The sequence below is a fragment of the Solea senegalensis genome, linkage group LG11, assembly GCF_019176455.1.
Source record: "Solea senegalensis isolate Sse05_10M linkage group LG11, IFAPA_SoseM_1, whole genome shotgun sequence".
Lineage (NCBI taxonomy): Eukaryota > Metazoa > Chordata > Actinopteri > Pleuronectiformes > Soleidae > Solea > Solea senegalensis.
Window position 1 is genome coordinate 5,766,035 of NC_058031.1, and position 12,363 is coordinate 5,778,397.

General features: G+C 42.0%; 1 protein-coding gene across 1 annotated transcript; it reads right to left on the reverse strand.

Annotated features, from left to right (window-relative positions):
- Nucleotides 1–1,242: 1,242 nt before the first annotated feature.
- On the reverse strand, nucleotides 1,243–11,996 carry si:ch211-167b20.8 (protein phosphatase 1 regulatory subunit 3A). Its single transcript, XM_044038984.1, has 5 exons — nucleotides 11,922–11,996; nucleotides 10,899–11,746; nucleotides 5,972–6,018; nucleotides 5,533–5,612; nucleotides 1,243–3,340 (listed from the first exon to the last, which is right to left on the reverse strand). Exons 1-5 carry the CDS (start codon nucleotides 11,931–11,933, stop codon nucleotides 2,405–2,407), a joined length of 1,923 nt encoding a protein of 640 aa, XP_043894919.1. The 5' UTR covers nucleotides 11,934–11,996; the 3' UTR covers nucleotides 1,243–2,404.
- Nucleotides 11,997–12,363: the final 367 nt, after the last annotated feature.

Genomic DNA, 12,363 nt, shown 5'->3' on the forward strand with positions numbered 1-12,363 from the left:
TTCCAACCAGCCAACTGTCCGTTAGAATGATGTCACTCTGGGCAAGAAAGGAAGACGATAACCCCCTTTAAATGCTGCTTTGCACGTCACAAGTAGCAAACAACAAAACCAAAAAAGGACATAAACGGTTTCGTCTGTTGTAGAAACTGATTTTCCTCTTTGAGTCATTTTTAAATCTGCCTAAATTTCTTTTTCCCCACACAAGCTACGTGACCGTCACACAGATTAGTCACTCCCTGTTCCTCTCTGTACAGAAGTGAAATAAGAAAATGTGCTGTATACAAATTCATAATTGTTTTAAGACCAAAAACAAAGACCTATAATAGCTTTAACCCTTAGTGCTCACGCGACACAGATCTTTGCCGCAGGTGCACCCATGGTAAATTGCTGTGGGGATAATACACAACTCCTTATGTGGGCATCGTGGAGGTGTGTGTTTACAGCTCACATATTCAGGCTTTAAAAAATGCAGGTTTTCTTATGCGTTGTTGACTCACGGTTATGATTCTTTATTAGTTATATGACGTAACAATGATTGTGTTTTTCTTTTCATTTTGTTCATAAAAACGAGCCAAAACTGGGACGTGTTTCCAAAATTTCACAAATTCAATCCAATTTTAAAAATTTTGAGTACTTTTTGCTTAGGTGTGTTTAAATAGTTGGTGAAAATTATCCCCCCCATCAGATTGCTTAGGTTGTGCTGAAAAAGAGCATATAAGCCACTCTATATTACACATTCTTATAACCTCTGTACAGTACTATACGTTTTAACATAGTCATGGAAAAAAGCAGCCGAATTGCTCTGCGTTCTAAGGTTTAAGGAGATACAGCAGCGTTGAATCACCTGGTAAACACAGACGTCTCATTCTGTAGCATCTGAGGCTTCCGAAAAATGGTCAGCTTTTTAAAAATGACCTCAGCTTACACATTGTACTCTATTGTGACACTATGACCTCAGAGCAATGCGTGGCCTTTGGCTGCTCTCCGCAGCTCATGTTACTTTTCCACAAGCAAAGCCATGTGTGTGTGTGTGTGTGTGTTCCAGAGTCACCTGCACCGGGGGCTCTGATGTTATTTTCGTGTGTGCCCCAGCATCGATTCTCTGAAAATGTCGTGTGCTCTTCTGCACTGACTGCAGTGTCATTGTTGTCCTTTTGCAGAAATTGAAGACAGGCAAGAAAAGAAAGAAAGAAAGAAAGAAAGAAAGAAAGAAAGAAAGAAAGAAACAGAGACACTTTGTGGTGCAGCGTATGAAACTCAGAGTTTAATGGCAACACACTGCAAAAGCTTTCATCACTTCAAACGTGTCGTTCCGTGCCTGACTGTGAGGTTGTCAGTGTTGTGCTGCAGAATTGCACACTGTGCAACAACAAGTGCTTGTTCACTGAGAAAGAATTAGCGAATGAGAGCTATCTACACTGTAAAAAAAAAAAGGTTGACAAACAAAAAGAAATACTGTTATTGTTATTAAGTTCCTTCAAAATAAAGTTAACAAGTTTTATGTAGACAATTTCACTCTCCATCTATAGTTTAGTTTAACTTAAATCATTGTGTTAAGTGAAATGGTTTTTTGTTTGTTAACTAGTTTCCTTTTTTCAGTCAAAGATAAATATTAAGCAGCATCTATTTCTATGTGACACTAATAGACACCTAACAACACCAAAATGTAATTATAAAGGTCCAGTGTGTAAGAATTAATAACATCTAATGGTGAGACAAGCATGGTCAGACATTACGGTGGCCTTCCCTTAACAGAAAGGATGTAATTATTTTTTTATTTGCATATAAGCCACAATTTCAAAATGCAAAACACGCACTCTGACTGGTTTGTCCATTGAGGCTTGCTGTAGAAACATGGCAGCCCTTGCATAAAGTGCATATAAACAGCTACACGGACCCAACAATTTTGATTTTAAAGCTTTTACACACTTACACAAACATACGTATGGGTAGAATATTACATTTCTGCCGATAAACCCCGCTAAATGTTACACACTGGACCTTTAAGGCACAAACCTCCATGTACTGTGGCCCAGTGTAATTCAGAAGAGTTTCATTTGTGGCAGTGGTTAAACAACGACCTCAGATACACACACACACACATTAATCAGAATACAACGCCACGTAAACTCATCTACAAGTGGAAAACAACACACACATGACAAACTGTTTTTTTGTTTTGTTTTAAAAATGGGTTGAATTGCTCTAATTCACACTTTGTGGCAAACTACATGAAAACATCTTCAGAATATGTATTGATTGTTTCTCCATTATATGGAACTACTCAGAAAATGTGAAGTTTGCAACTTCAACACACGCTTGCTTTGTGGCTTCTTTTGGAATCATTTAAAAAAAAAAGGCACTTGACTTGCAACCACATCACAGATCGACTCCTGTGGTGTGGTTACAAATGGTGCAGGACGAGGAGGAGTCCGATGAAGAAGAGGGCGCTGGGCTCCTGCATCACTATCGACAGGGAGACGACTCCGCTCAGAAAGATGATGGATGGCATCAGAGTCGCGTCCCCGCCGTGCTCAGACTGGAGCTCGGGAGCCTCTGACGGTGTGTTTGATGGGTTCTCTAATAATGTGTCAGGTGAAATCTTGGGGACATCTTCTTCCTCCCTGCCTCTGCAGTCTGAGTCAGACTGAAGAACTAAGTTTAGGCTCGTCTCACTTGCACCTGCGCTCGCCGAGGCGCTCTCTGTGAGTACGGGTGACGATGGAGCTTCACCTTCTGCTCCCAGAGACGCTTGACTGTCTGCCACAGGAGACAGGACAGCAGGTGCACTTTCTGCACAGTGTGCTGCCGACCGGGTGGAAGCTTCTGATAATCCTTCAACAAGTTCATTCAGTCCCAGTTCAAACTCTCCCTCAGTGCACTGAGCCACACTGGGAGCAGCCAGTTCAAGAGGAGGACGACTTTCAGTCGATCTGTCCTCTCCTGTTGGACACACATTTGTCTCTGTGGTAGGAAGATGCAAACGTGAGGCCTCCGAAGGTGGGACTTCCTCTCCGTGAAGCCGGGAGCTGTCTGACCTCGGCTCTTGTTGTGGAGAAGGCGGCGGCGGTGGAGGCGGCGGTGCAGAGGGACTGATGTTCATGGGCTGTGTTTGGTTGCCTAATTCACAATGGACTCTGGGTAAAGGCTGTGCCTTATTTGGCTCGACTGACTCACTAGCACAGAGTACAAACGACGAATCGGCCTGATGTGTGGTTTCGGAGGACATATACGGGGATTGTTCGGCTGGGGACACAGCATGAGTGGACAGCAGTGTGTCCTCAGCAGACGGAAGCTCTCGGTTGGGTGGGACAGAGGGGTCAAAAGGGTTAACTGCAATCTGTTGGGAGGTGAAACAGTGAGACAACATTGACGGAGAGCAGGAGAGCAGGAGAGCGGAGAAAGATTCACATTGTACAATGACATTTCACACAACCACATACCAATGCTTTTCTGTGAAATGATCCCACATGCTGACGTTGTAATTGTGAGGAAATGCAAACAAAACGGGAGCATTATGATGGGATAGTCACTGTCACTGTCACTGCCACAAGTGTCTCTTTCTCTACTTGATGGTCGTTTCTATTTCACTGACCATCCATTCCTAGAACTCTTAGAAAGCTTACAATGTTAAAAATGGTTTTGACGAATCCTCCCACCTTGAAGCTCTTTATAAATATTATCAACTCAATCTAGAGTGTGGAGACATTGACTTTTACACTGCGACTTCAAAAAGGAGAAAGGAGAGAAATACTGGGGGAAAAATGGGACTGCCACAAATCCAAAAACTCTTAATACTTGCTGTCTGTTTGTCTGAATATGTCTGGTATGCACTGTGGACTGCACCCATGTTGATTCTGCTCTGTTACAACTGTAGAGTGGTTTATTCTAAGAGATAATAATTGCTTTGTATATTTAAGGTCAGTAAGGTCAAGTAAGATCATAAAAAAACAGCACCCAGAAGAACAAGTGCAAGAGCAAGGCACATAAAACACAAATAACATAAATGCTCACATAGAAGAGAACATGGGGGTTAATGTAGGTAATGCCTTCACACTTTACACTTGTTACACATGGTCTCTGTTAATACTGATACATGTAAATTATATGCGTTCTTACTGGAGTCCCATGCTTTATAGATTTAAACTAGTCTTTATATTTTGACAGACATAATACGATGTACAGTTTTGCTCATTTCTTCAGACGCTCTCATTCAGAGAGATTTACAGCTGGGGGACAAATGTTTTGACAGCCCTTCACATGCTGATGATCAGGAGCTTCAGCTCCTTTAAGGACACTTCAACGCACTCTGGAGGAAGTAGAGTGGATCCTTGTGATTGTGACTACGCCACTGCTCTGCCTCCTGAGAAAACACCACTGGGTTTAAATTAGAAAAATAAAAGCTGAAGGGAAACCAAACGAATGCACATCTAAATGCTCGAGAAGTGAGCCATTAAAATGGTGGACACTTTGCAATTACGCTGACAAAATCGAACAGGAGAACGATCGCATAGACTTGGGGGAAATGCCTGACCGACGACAGGTGAATGAAAAGCACTGAAGTAGATTTTTTTGGGGGAGTAAGAGAATCAACATGGAAGGAGTCGATGTTCAGTTGAATTCAAGCTCGATCAAAGGGAAAACAACATGCACATACACATGAGCTGGATGAGAACATGCCTAACACATATGACTCAAGGACACATATAGACTAGCAGAGCCAGGAAATTCAACCCACAACCTTCCAGTTGAAAGACAACTTGCCCTACCACTGAGCCACCATGGCTCAATCCTTACTCCGCTCTTTTTTAATACTTTTACTTCTAAAACTTAAGTACATTTTATATCAGAAAATTACTTTTGATACCTAAGTACAGTAAATGTCATATACAATGGAATATAATATAATTATATTGTTATGTTATGCAATTATATTATGTTATGTTCCCGTGACTTTTCAAAATAAGAGTGCAAGTACACAGACAGCACAATGGAGTTCAGTGCAACGACCAAAAAGTAGCATACACATACAGGATATTATCGTTAGGGTGAATGAATAGTAGCATTAAAAAGAAAACATCACGGGGAGATAGAAATATGAGAGAGTACAGAGGCATGACGAGCATGCGTTTGTGGCGTGAAAGTACGATGAGTTGCTGAGGAGGAGAACGGCATACAGTGGTCGTGCTACAGCGGTGAGAAGCAGAACGTTACCTAAGTTGTTGCTGAAGCTTCAATGAGCTGTGAACAACATAAACAACCAACAAGCCAATGATGGTGAGCCTTAGAGGTTGAATTAAAATGTATTGTTATTTTGTTTTTGTTTTTATTGGACACATTTATTTTGCCTGCTTACCTGTTAAAAGGGGAATGTGTCATCAACAACAACAACATGCAAATAAAGACAATGTGAACTGAGTCTGAATCCTCTGCTGGTGAGCGAGCCAACCAGTTTCCAGTTATTCTGGACCGTTTAAACTTTAAAGAAGAGGTTATTTAACCAGTTATTCCTCGAATTCTGATTCTTCTTACCTCTATGTCAATCTCAGGCTGGATGATGGCGGGACACACAGGTAACGGTCTCAGGAGTTGGGTCCTGGAAGTCACGGCTTCTGTTCATGTAAAACATAAGCACTGTGACCTTGTCCAACAAAACACCATTCATCAACTTTACATAAATAATTAAAGGGACAACCCACCAAACTACTTAAGACTGTTAAAATGCTAAATAATGTTTGCCCCGAGAGTTGGACAAGTGTGTTTTTTCAGCTCAGCATTTATACCACTATTGATAATAATGATACTGAGGTGCATTGTGGGAAGAATGTAGGATACTTTAAATATACCACGTTGTTTCATGTGAATCATATAAATATTTAAAGACGTGTGTTTTCTTTTCTTTTCTTTTTTTCCCCCAGAGAGTGAAGAATACGTCCATGGGGGATTTTGTACGACGGCGACCATGATGTACCTTCTTGATTTTCCAGCTCATCTTCCAAGTCTAAATCATCATTTATACTAAGAGAAAAGAGAGAGATTGTGATTATAAGACAATGTAAACAACGACATACACAACACAACAGTCTCCATGAAATCATACCATTCAATACATGGCAACATGGAAAACACAGATCAATTGGTTTTCATAGCCTTAGAATAAGTCTTGTATATGGAATATGGACTTTAGGAAAGGGCCATATTTCTACAGCAGCCTGAACACATAAACCAGCCAGAGCTTGTGTTTCATGTTTTAAAAATAAGAAGAATGACATCCTTTCTGGTATGTGAAGGCCACCATAGTTCTCTGATGCAGATGGGAAAGGCGGGGGTGAGTGGAGGAGTGCTTTGTTTGCTGCATTTTGCATTCTCACCATTAGATGTCCCTTAGAGGAACTTTTCCACTAACAGTTCTAGCACTAGACTCGGCTCTGTTTTTATTGTTGTACTTTATCAATCCCTCTTAGGGAAATTCCTTCTCTGCATGTAACCCATAGTAACCTTCCCGGGTTAGCAGCCTGAGCACTGAGCAGCAGCCGGGGAGCAATGGAGGTTGGGTACCTTGCTTTGACCTGGTGGGGACTCAAACTGCCAACCCTCCAGTTCCCTTTCCACTTGGCCATGGGCTGCCTGGTCTGCCTCTATTTGTTTTAGTACCTGCTCTGACGAGGTTCTGATTGGTCAGAGCGTGTCGTCACAGGAAGGATCCGACACAAGAATCAAACCAAACAATGCCGAACTGTAGATCAGTTAAAACGACTTCAAAATCCTGAAAATGTGCGTTAATCTCCAACATTTAGTAAAGGAAATGTCTAAAATCTCATCATTTAACAGAGGAGACTGGTGTATTTGCTGCTGAAAGCCGGCGATCGTGTGCGTATTTTAGTTCAGAGACTGTGTCATGCAGGAAGTACTGAACTCATATTGTTAATAAAGTGATTCTAGTGATTCAGTTACACTGAAAACAACTGCTTTGCTCACAGAAGTTTCGTGCAGCCGTGCTTGATAATCCTTAAATAAAAAATAAAGGATAATCCTTACACACTGGACCTTCAAAGAGAAATACTGACTGTATGTATTTAATTTATAGCGAGCAGCAGGGTTCGTGTTCTTTAAAGTTTGTATTTGAACGTCTGATGCAACACCTGAAACAGCTGACAAATCCATCCGATCGTGTCTAAAAATAAACGCTGCCATTTTGGATCTCAAGAAGGAAAACATGGCAAGAGTGGCAGAAGGGAGTGGTCATGTGACATCACCATGAAGACCTTTTTTTTTTTTAATTAGCTGATGCAGTGCAGCTGCTGATGAGCTGAAAGGCCACTGCAGTCAAACAGTGTCGGACGTCCTTTTGTACTGAAGGCTGAAATCGTCGGTGATGACCCCATGACCTCATCGGACTGTTGGCGAGGTGGGACATTATTCAGATACAGTCCTTTAGCTCATGCCCACACAAAAGATTTTCATATGTGGCTACATCACATGCTAAATATTGAAGCACTTGATCTGATGTCGTTAAATGACTAATGAAATGATGGTGTAGAAATGTTTTCTGTAACAGGGCACTGGTGTTGAAAGAAGGGGAAGCCCACATGAAATAAAGGTCAAGATGTGTAACAAGCATGTGACAGCAGCTACACAAATAGAGCGGGAATAAACGAGCTGTTTGTGATCCCTGTGCTTAACGCTCCTCCATTTTAATATCAGATCTTTGTTTTTTTTTCTACACGTGTGGTGTAGAAAAAACATCAGTGATCTGATAAGTCATGGCGACTAAGCTCTGCACGCCCACTTCAAGTATATTGTCATTTTCCGGGGTAGAATGAAGTTGTGATTTTTTTTGTCAAGAGCAAAACATAAATGTTTACACATTTATTTTCATTTCATCATTTAAGTTTCATCAGGTGATAAAATCCCCCAGTCTGACTAGAGCCCGTTTTAGTTTTAACATTTTTAAAATCAGTTGATATGAATACTTATCGTAATAAATGTCAGATGATTTGAGACTGACTTTGTACTTTCACATTTCTTTATGAGCACAAAGCGAAATATTTCACACATCCGAGGTCAACCATTCAAAGTGTGTTACGCTTTACACGCCAAATTGTGTGTAAACATTAATATGATATATAGTGAACTATTGTTAGATTGTCACTGATGTTCTAATTTTATGATTGACCAGCCCTGGTTTTTGTGCCAATTGCACTTTGGTCTTCTTCCTCTTTGTTTGGTGTTTTACAAGAGTTGGAACTTGGCAGTTGTAATGTTGCATCAATAGGACTCTTTTTCTCTTGCACACCAAAGCTCGATGTGAGCATTTAATACCTGAGTGTGTTGTAAATCATTGTTTCCCAAACTTTTTAGACGACGACCTACTTTTTAAAACGCAAAAGCAAACGTGTCCACATAATGACATTTCTGATTATCTTCACTACAATTTCTGTAACGGAAACCTAACCATTGTTTGATAAATGAGCAACTTTATTTTATGCAAGTAAAATGCTTGAAAGAATTCTTCAAATGTATTTAGCAAACGCCCCAAAAATTCTTCTACTATCCATCCAACCATAGACTGTGTATAAAAATGGACCTAATGTTGTGATTTGACCAGCAAACATGTCAGCATTTGAAAACTGGAACTTCTGAAAACAGTCACCTGCAAACATGCACCTACTGGGCGTCTCTAGCTGTCAATCACATGATTTACAATTATGTGTGCTGCAATTTATCGTCTATATTCCTCTAAATGGAAACATCATTTATAAAACTAACAGCATGTGCTACTGAAGAAGACCTGAACTGAGTGATTGAGAACATTAACTCCTCAAGTAAATGTTAAGACTTCCATAAACCTTTGTTCAAACTACTACTGTCCTACTTCTGACGGCAGTATGTCCATTTTTGTCTACAGTGTATAGTCCTGACTGAGTCTCTGAGCTTCACTGTTCTAAATTCACCACCAGCACATGAATGTTTTATATCTATAGTTGCTTAGGTGGCGATACTGTAAATAAACTCAACCAGCGAGATTAAATCACAGCATAAAGAGAAGTGACTGTGTGTGATTTAGGTTTACATTCAGCGAGTAATACATCCCAGTGTCTACGCTTGTTTTACCCCGTAGTAACATTTACTCCCATCAGATGCCTTGGTAATGAGTTAAAATCCAATTATCAGGAAAAGTCAAAGCACCTAATGACTCTGTGCTGGTTGCTATGGCGGTGGCGGTGGTGCCAACACAGTCTCTGCTCCCCGAATTCCTCCTTTCCAGTTTGTGACTCGTCCATCCCTAACAAGCCATCTGCTCCATTCCCACTTCCAATGAGGAGCTACATGACAGCTACATCAGTCTAATCCCTGTTTGCTCCCTTACAGCTCGCGGGGACCTTTGCCGCTGTCCTCCGTCTGTGAGACACTGTGAGACAATTCATCAGAGGATTGTTGGAATTCATGGGGGGAAAAAATAACGAGGGAGAAAAGATATTTGTGCATCAGCCTCTCAAAAAACTACAAAGGGATCAAGGCTACACTGAATTTTCTCTGCTCCTCTGATAGAAAAGGTCAGAGGTAAAGTTTCATGCAGGCTGAAAGCGACACTTGCCCTTTGCCTATTTTCATCGTCCTCCAACACCACTGGTCGATTGGCATTCTGAAGGGGGGTGTGTCTGTCTTCCACTGCAGACGTTGAAGACACCAGGTTGTGTCGAGCAAAAGGAGGCACAAACAAACTCTGTGAACTCTTAAGTGGGGGAGATTATATAAATATAATACTCCTCTTGTCATCACTGTGCTCCTGTGTATATCAGCACCCTGCTTTGATTTAATTTAAACCCGAGTTCTGGATATGCTAAAGGCAGTCTCTAGGCAGAGTGTCTGAATAAGGCCAAAAGAGCACTGCAGCCACAGGAGCTCTGCAGCTGCTGCGCGGCGCCTCGTGTTTTTTAAATTTTTTTTTATTGTGTTTGTGACTTTGTTTACATGATATAATCGATGATGTGGATACTTTACACAGAGATTGGGCTGTTTCTTTAAATGAACTGAGCCAGAGAAGTGTTTATCATTCAGAAATGGTTGTGCATTTCACCAGCCTGCTCTTGCATTTAAAGGTGCAGTGTGTGAGAATTGGGGACATCTAAAGGTAGACCCAACACGCGTCATGCGCATGACACGATTTGCGTCATCAACACGCTAGGGCGGCCTTTGCACACCAGAAAGTTTATGCATCAGCTGGAGACTTTCTTTTTTTGTAGAGAAAGCCTCCATTCAGGGTTTGAATTATAATCTTATTCTATATAATCTTAGTCTCTAATAACGGACGCACCGTATTAGAGAGAGATTTGATTCATCCTAACGCTTCAACACAAAGAGCAGCGCACTCGTCTCTTGTTTATGCCATTGCCCAAAAGCACATACAAAAGACTAAGTCTAAGGCTATGAAAACCAAATGTTTTTGTATACACAAATTAGTTATTGTAAACATTTTATACCAAGTACCACCTGAGACAATATTGAGCTCTTGAACTAACAACATTATCGCCAACTTCAAAATACAGTCACGTAAACATTACATTTTTACATTACATGTCATTTAGCAGACATGAAGACATGTAAACAGACTTATAGGAGACTTATTTATTACCAATAAGATACTCTCATCATCCTCCTCTTCCTCACATGTACACTGGCATAGTGAAATGAGATTAAGATGGAGCGAGAGAAGTTTCCAGACTCATCCTTTAACATGATCTGGATAATAAACGATTTCATAGAACAACAAATACGTGTATTCCAACTTCGATGGGTCACTTTTTTAATCTAACAATCTATTGTGAAATTAGGAAAGGGGACCACATTGGGGGTTCATAGATTATATAAATATACACACGTGACAGTTATTTTACCTGAAAGCTTTTGGAGGTCTCAGGATGCTTCTAACGTGCTCCATTCTGACGTCAGTTTGAGGTGTATCTTCTTCATAGGAGAGGAGCAGAGTCACCACATAATTCTTAGAGGAATTATTGGCCCAGAAATCACCTTCAGACGTTTCATAGCGGACCACAAACTCGATGTGAGAGCCGTGCGTGACGTGAGGAGGTGCAAACGAGAGCTTAAAGGAGAACTGATCAGTGTCTCCATCGTGAGACCCGGGGACATACTCTGCAGGGTGGTCAAAGTAAGTCGCCCAGCTGTCCATGGTGGACCTAATGTAAACTGCTTTGTGGAAGGAGACATTCTGGACTCGTATTATCCCACTGAAGGCGAGCGGCTCGTTCTCCACTGGAGACATCTGCTCCACCTCCACCTTGTTGGTGCGCACAGCCTGCAGAAGATCAGTGCCGGCGGGTGCGCTGAACTCCGGCTGCACGTGATAGGTGGGCTCTCGCTGTTGCGTTCGGTACTTTTCCTCCTCTTCCTTCCACCTCGCGCTGTCCTCTTCCTCGTCCGAATCAAAGGCAACAAATTCCTTCACGTCCACCAGATCCCCGCCCGTGGTATCCGCGAATGACACTCTCTTCCCGGCTCCCAGCGCCAGGTGGATGCGCATGTACTCGGCGGTCTCGTCGTAGATGGACGAGCCTCGCTTCCTGGGCACCGGGGAGCATCTTGGGATGAGGCGGATGCTCTCGGGGTCATCTTCGTCGTCATCATCTTCATCATCATTGTTGTCGTCGTCCTCGTCGCCCGTGCAGGACCTGCGCTGCGCCTCCTCTCTTGACTTGCCAGATTTGATGGTGGTTAAAAGCCCCTCCTGACTTGGTATGGTTAAAAAAGACATGTTAGCAGAAGTGTGCATTCAGGGAAAGCTGCGCGCGGTGGAGACTGCATATGGCGTCTCCATAAAATAAATAAATAAACAATTGAAAGTGTAGAGATCCAGCGTTGTGCCCCCCCAGCGTTACGCGCACAGCCTTATCTCATCTCACCTCTGCCAGCATGTGACACGAAATGTCACCCGTGGAAAACTTGTCTTTGCTGCCGCTGCCAGCCTTGTGACAGAGTATCCCTCTGCTTTACATGACTTTAAGGATCGCCCTTTTAGTGCTGTGGCGGAAGGAGTCGCCGCTAATTTTAGATTTGACCTACCGGGATCTAAAGCTATGGTTGTGGAGGTGTTCCAGAAGGACACGTTACACCCCAAATGTAGCTCTTGAGTTGGTATAATCCTGCGTGTGTGTTTACCCTCACTCACCCCAACCCCGCTCCGTGAAGTTTGGTGCTGTCGTGCAGAAGACATCAGGAGGATATTATCATTATTATTTAAACATAACAATTGATCTTGCACTTTTAAATGTACAACCGACAAGGCACATTGTAATATTTGTGCAGAAATACAAAATAGCCTACATGGCATGTGCTGAGCATATC

Coding starts and splice junctions, on each gene's coding strand:
- si:ch211-167b20.8 (XM_044038984.1), bottom strand. Junction 6,019..10,898: donor AGACCTCCAAAAGCTTTCAG/GTAAAATAACTG, acceptor CTTTTCTCTTAG/TATAAATGATGATTTAGACT. Junction 5,613..5,971: donor TGAGCTGGAAAATCAAGAAG/GTACATCATGGT, acceptor TTACATGAACAG/AAGCCGTGACTTCCAGGACC.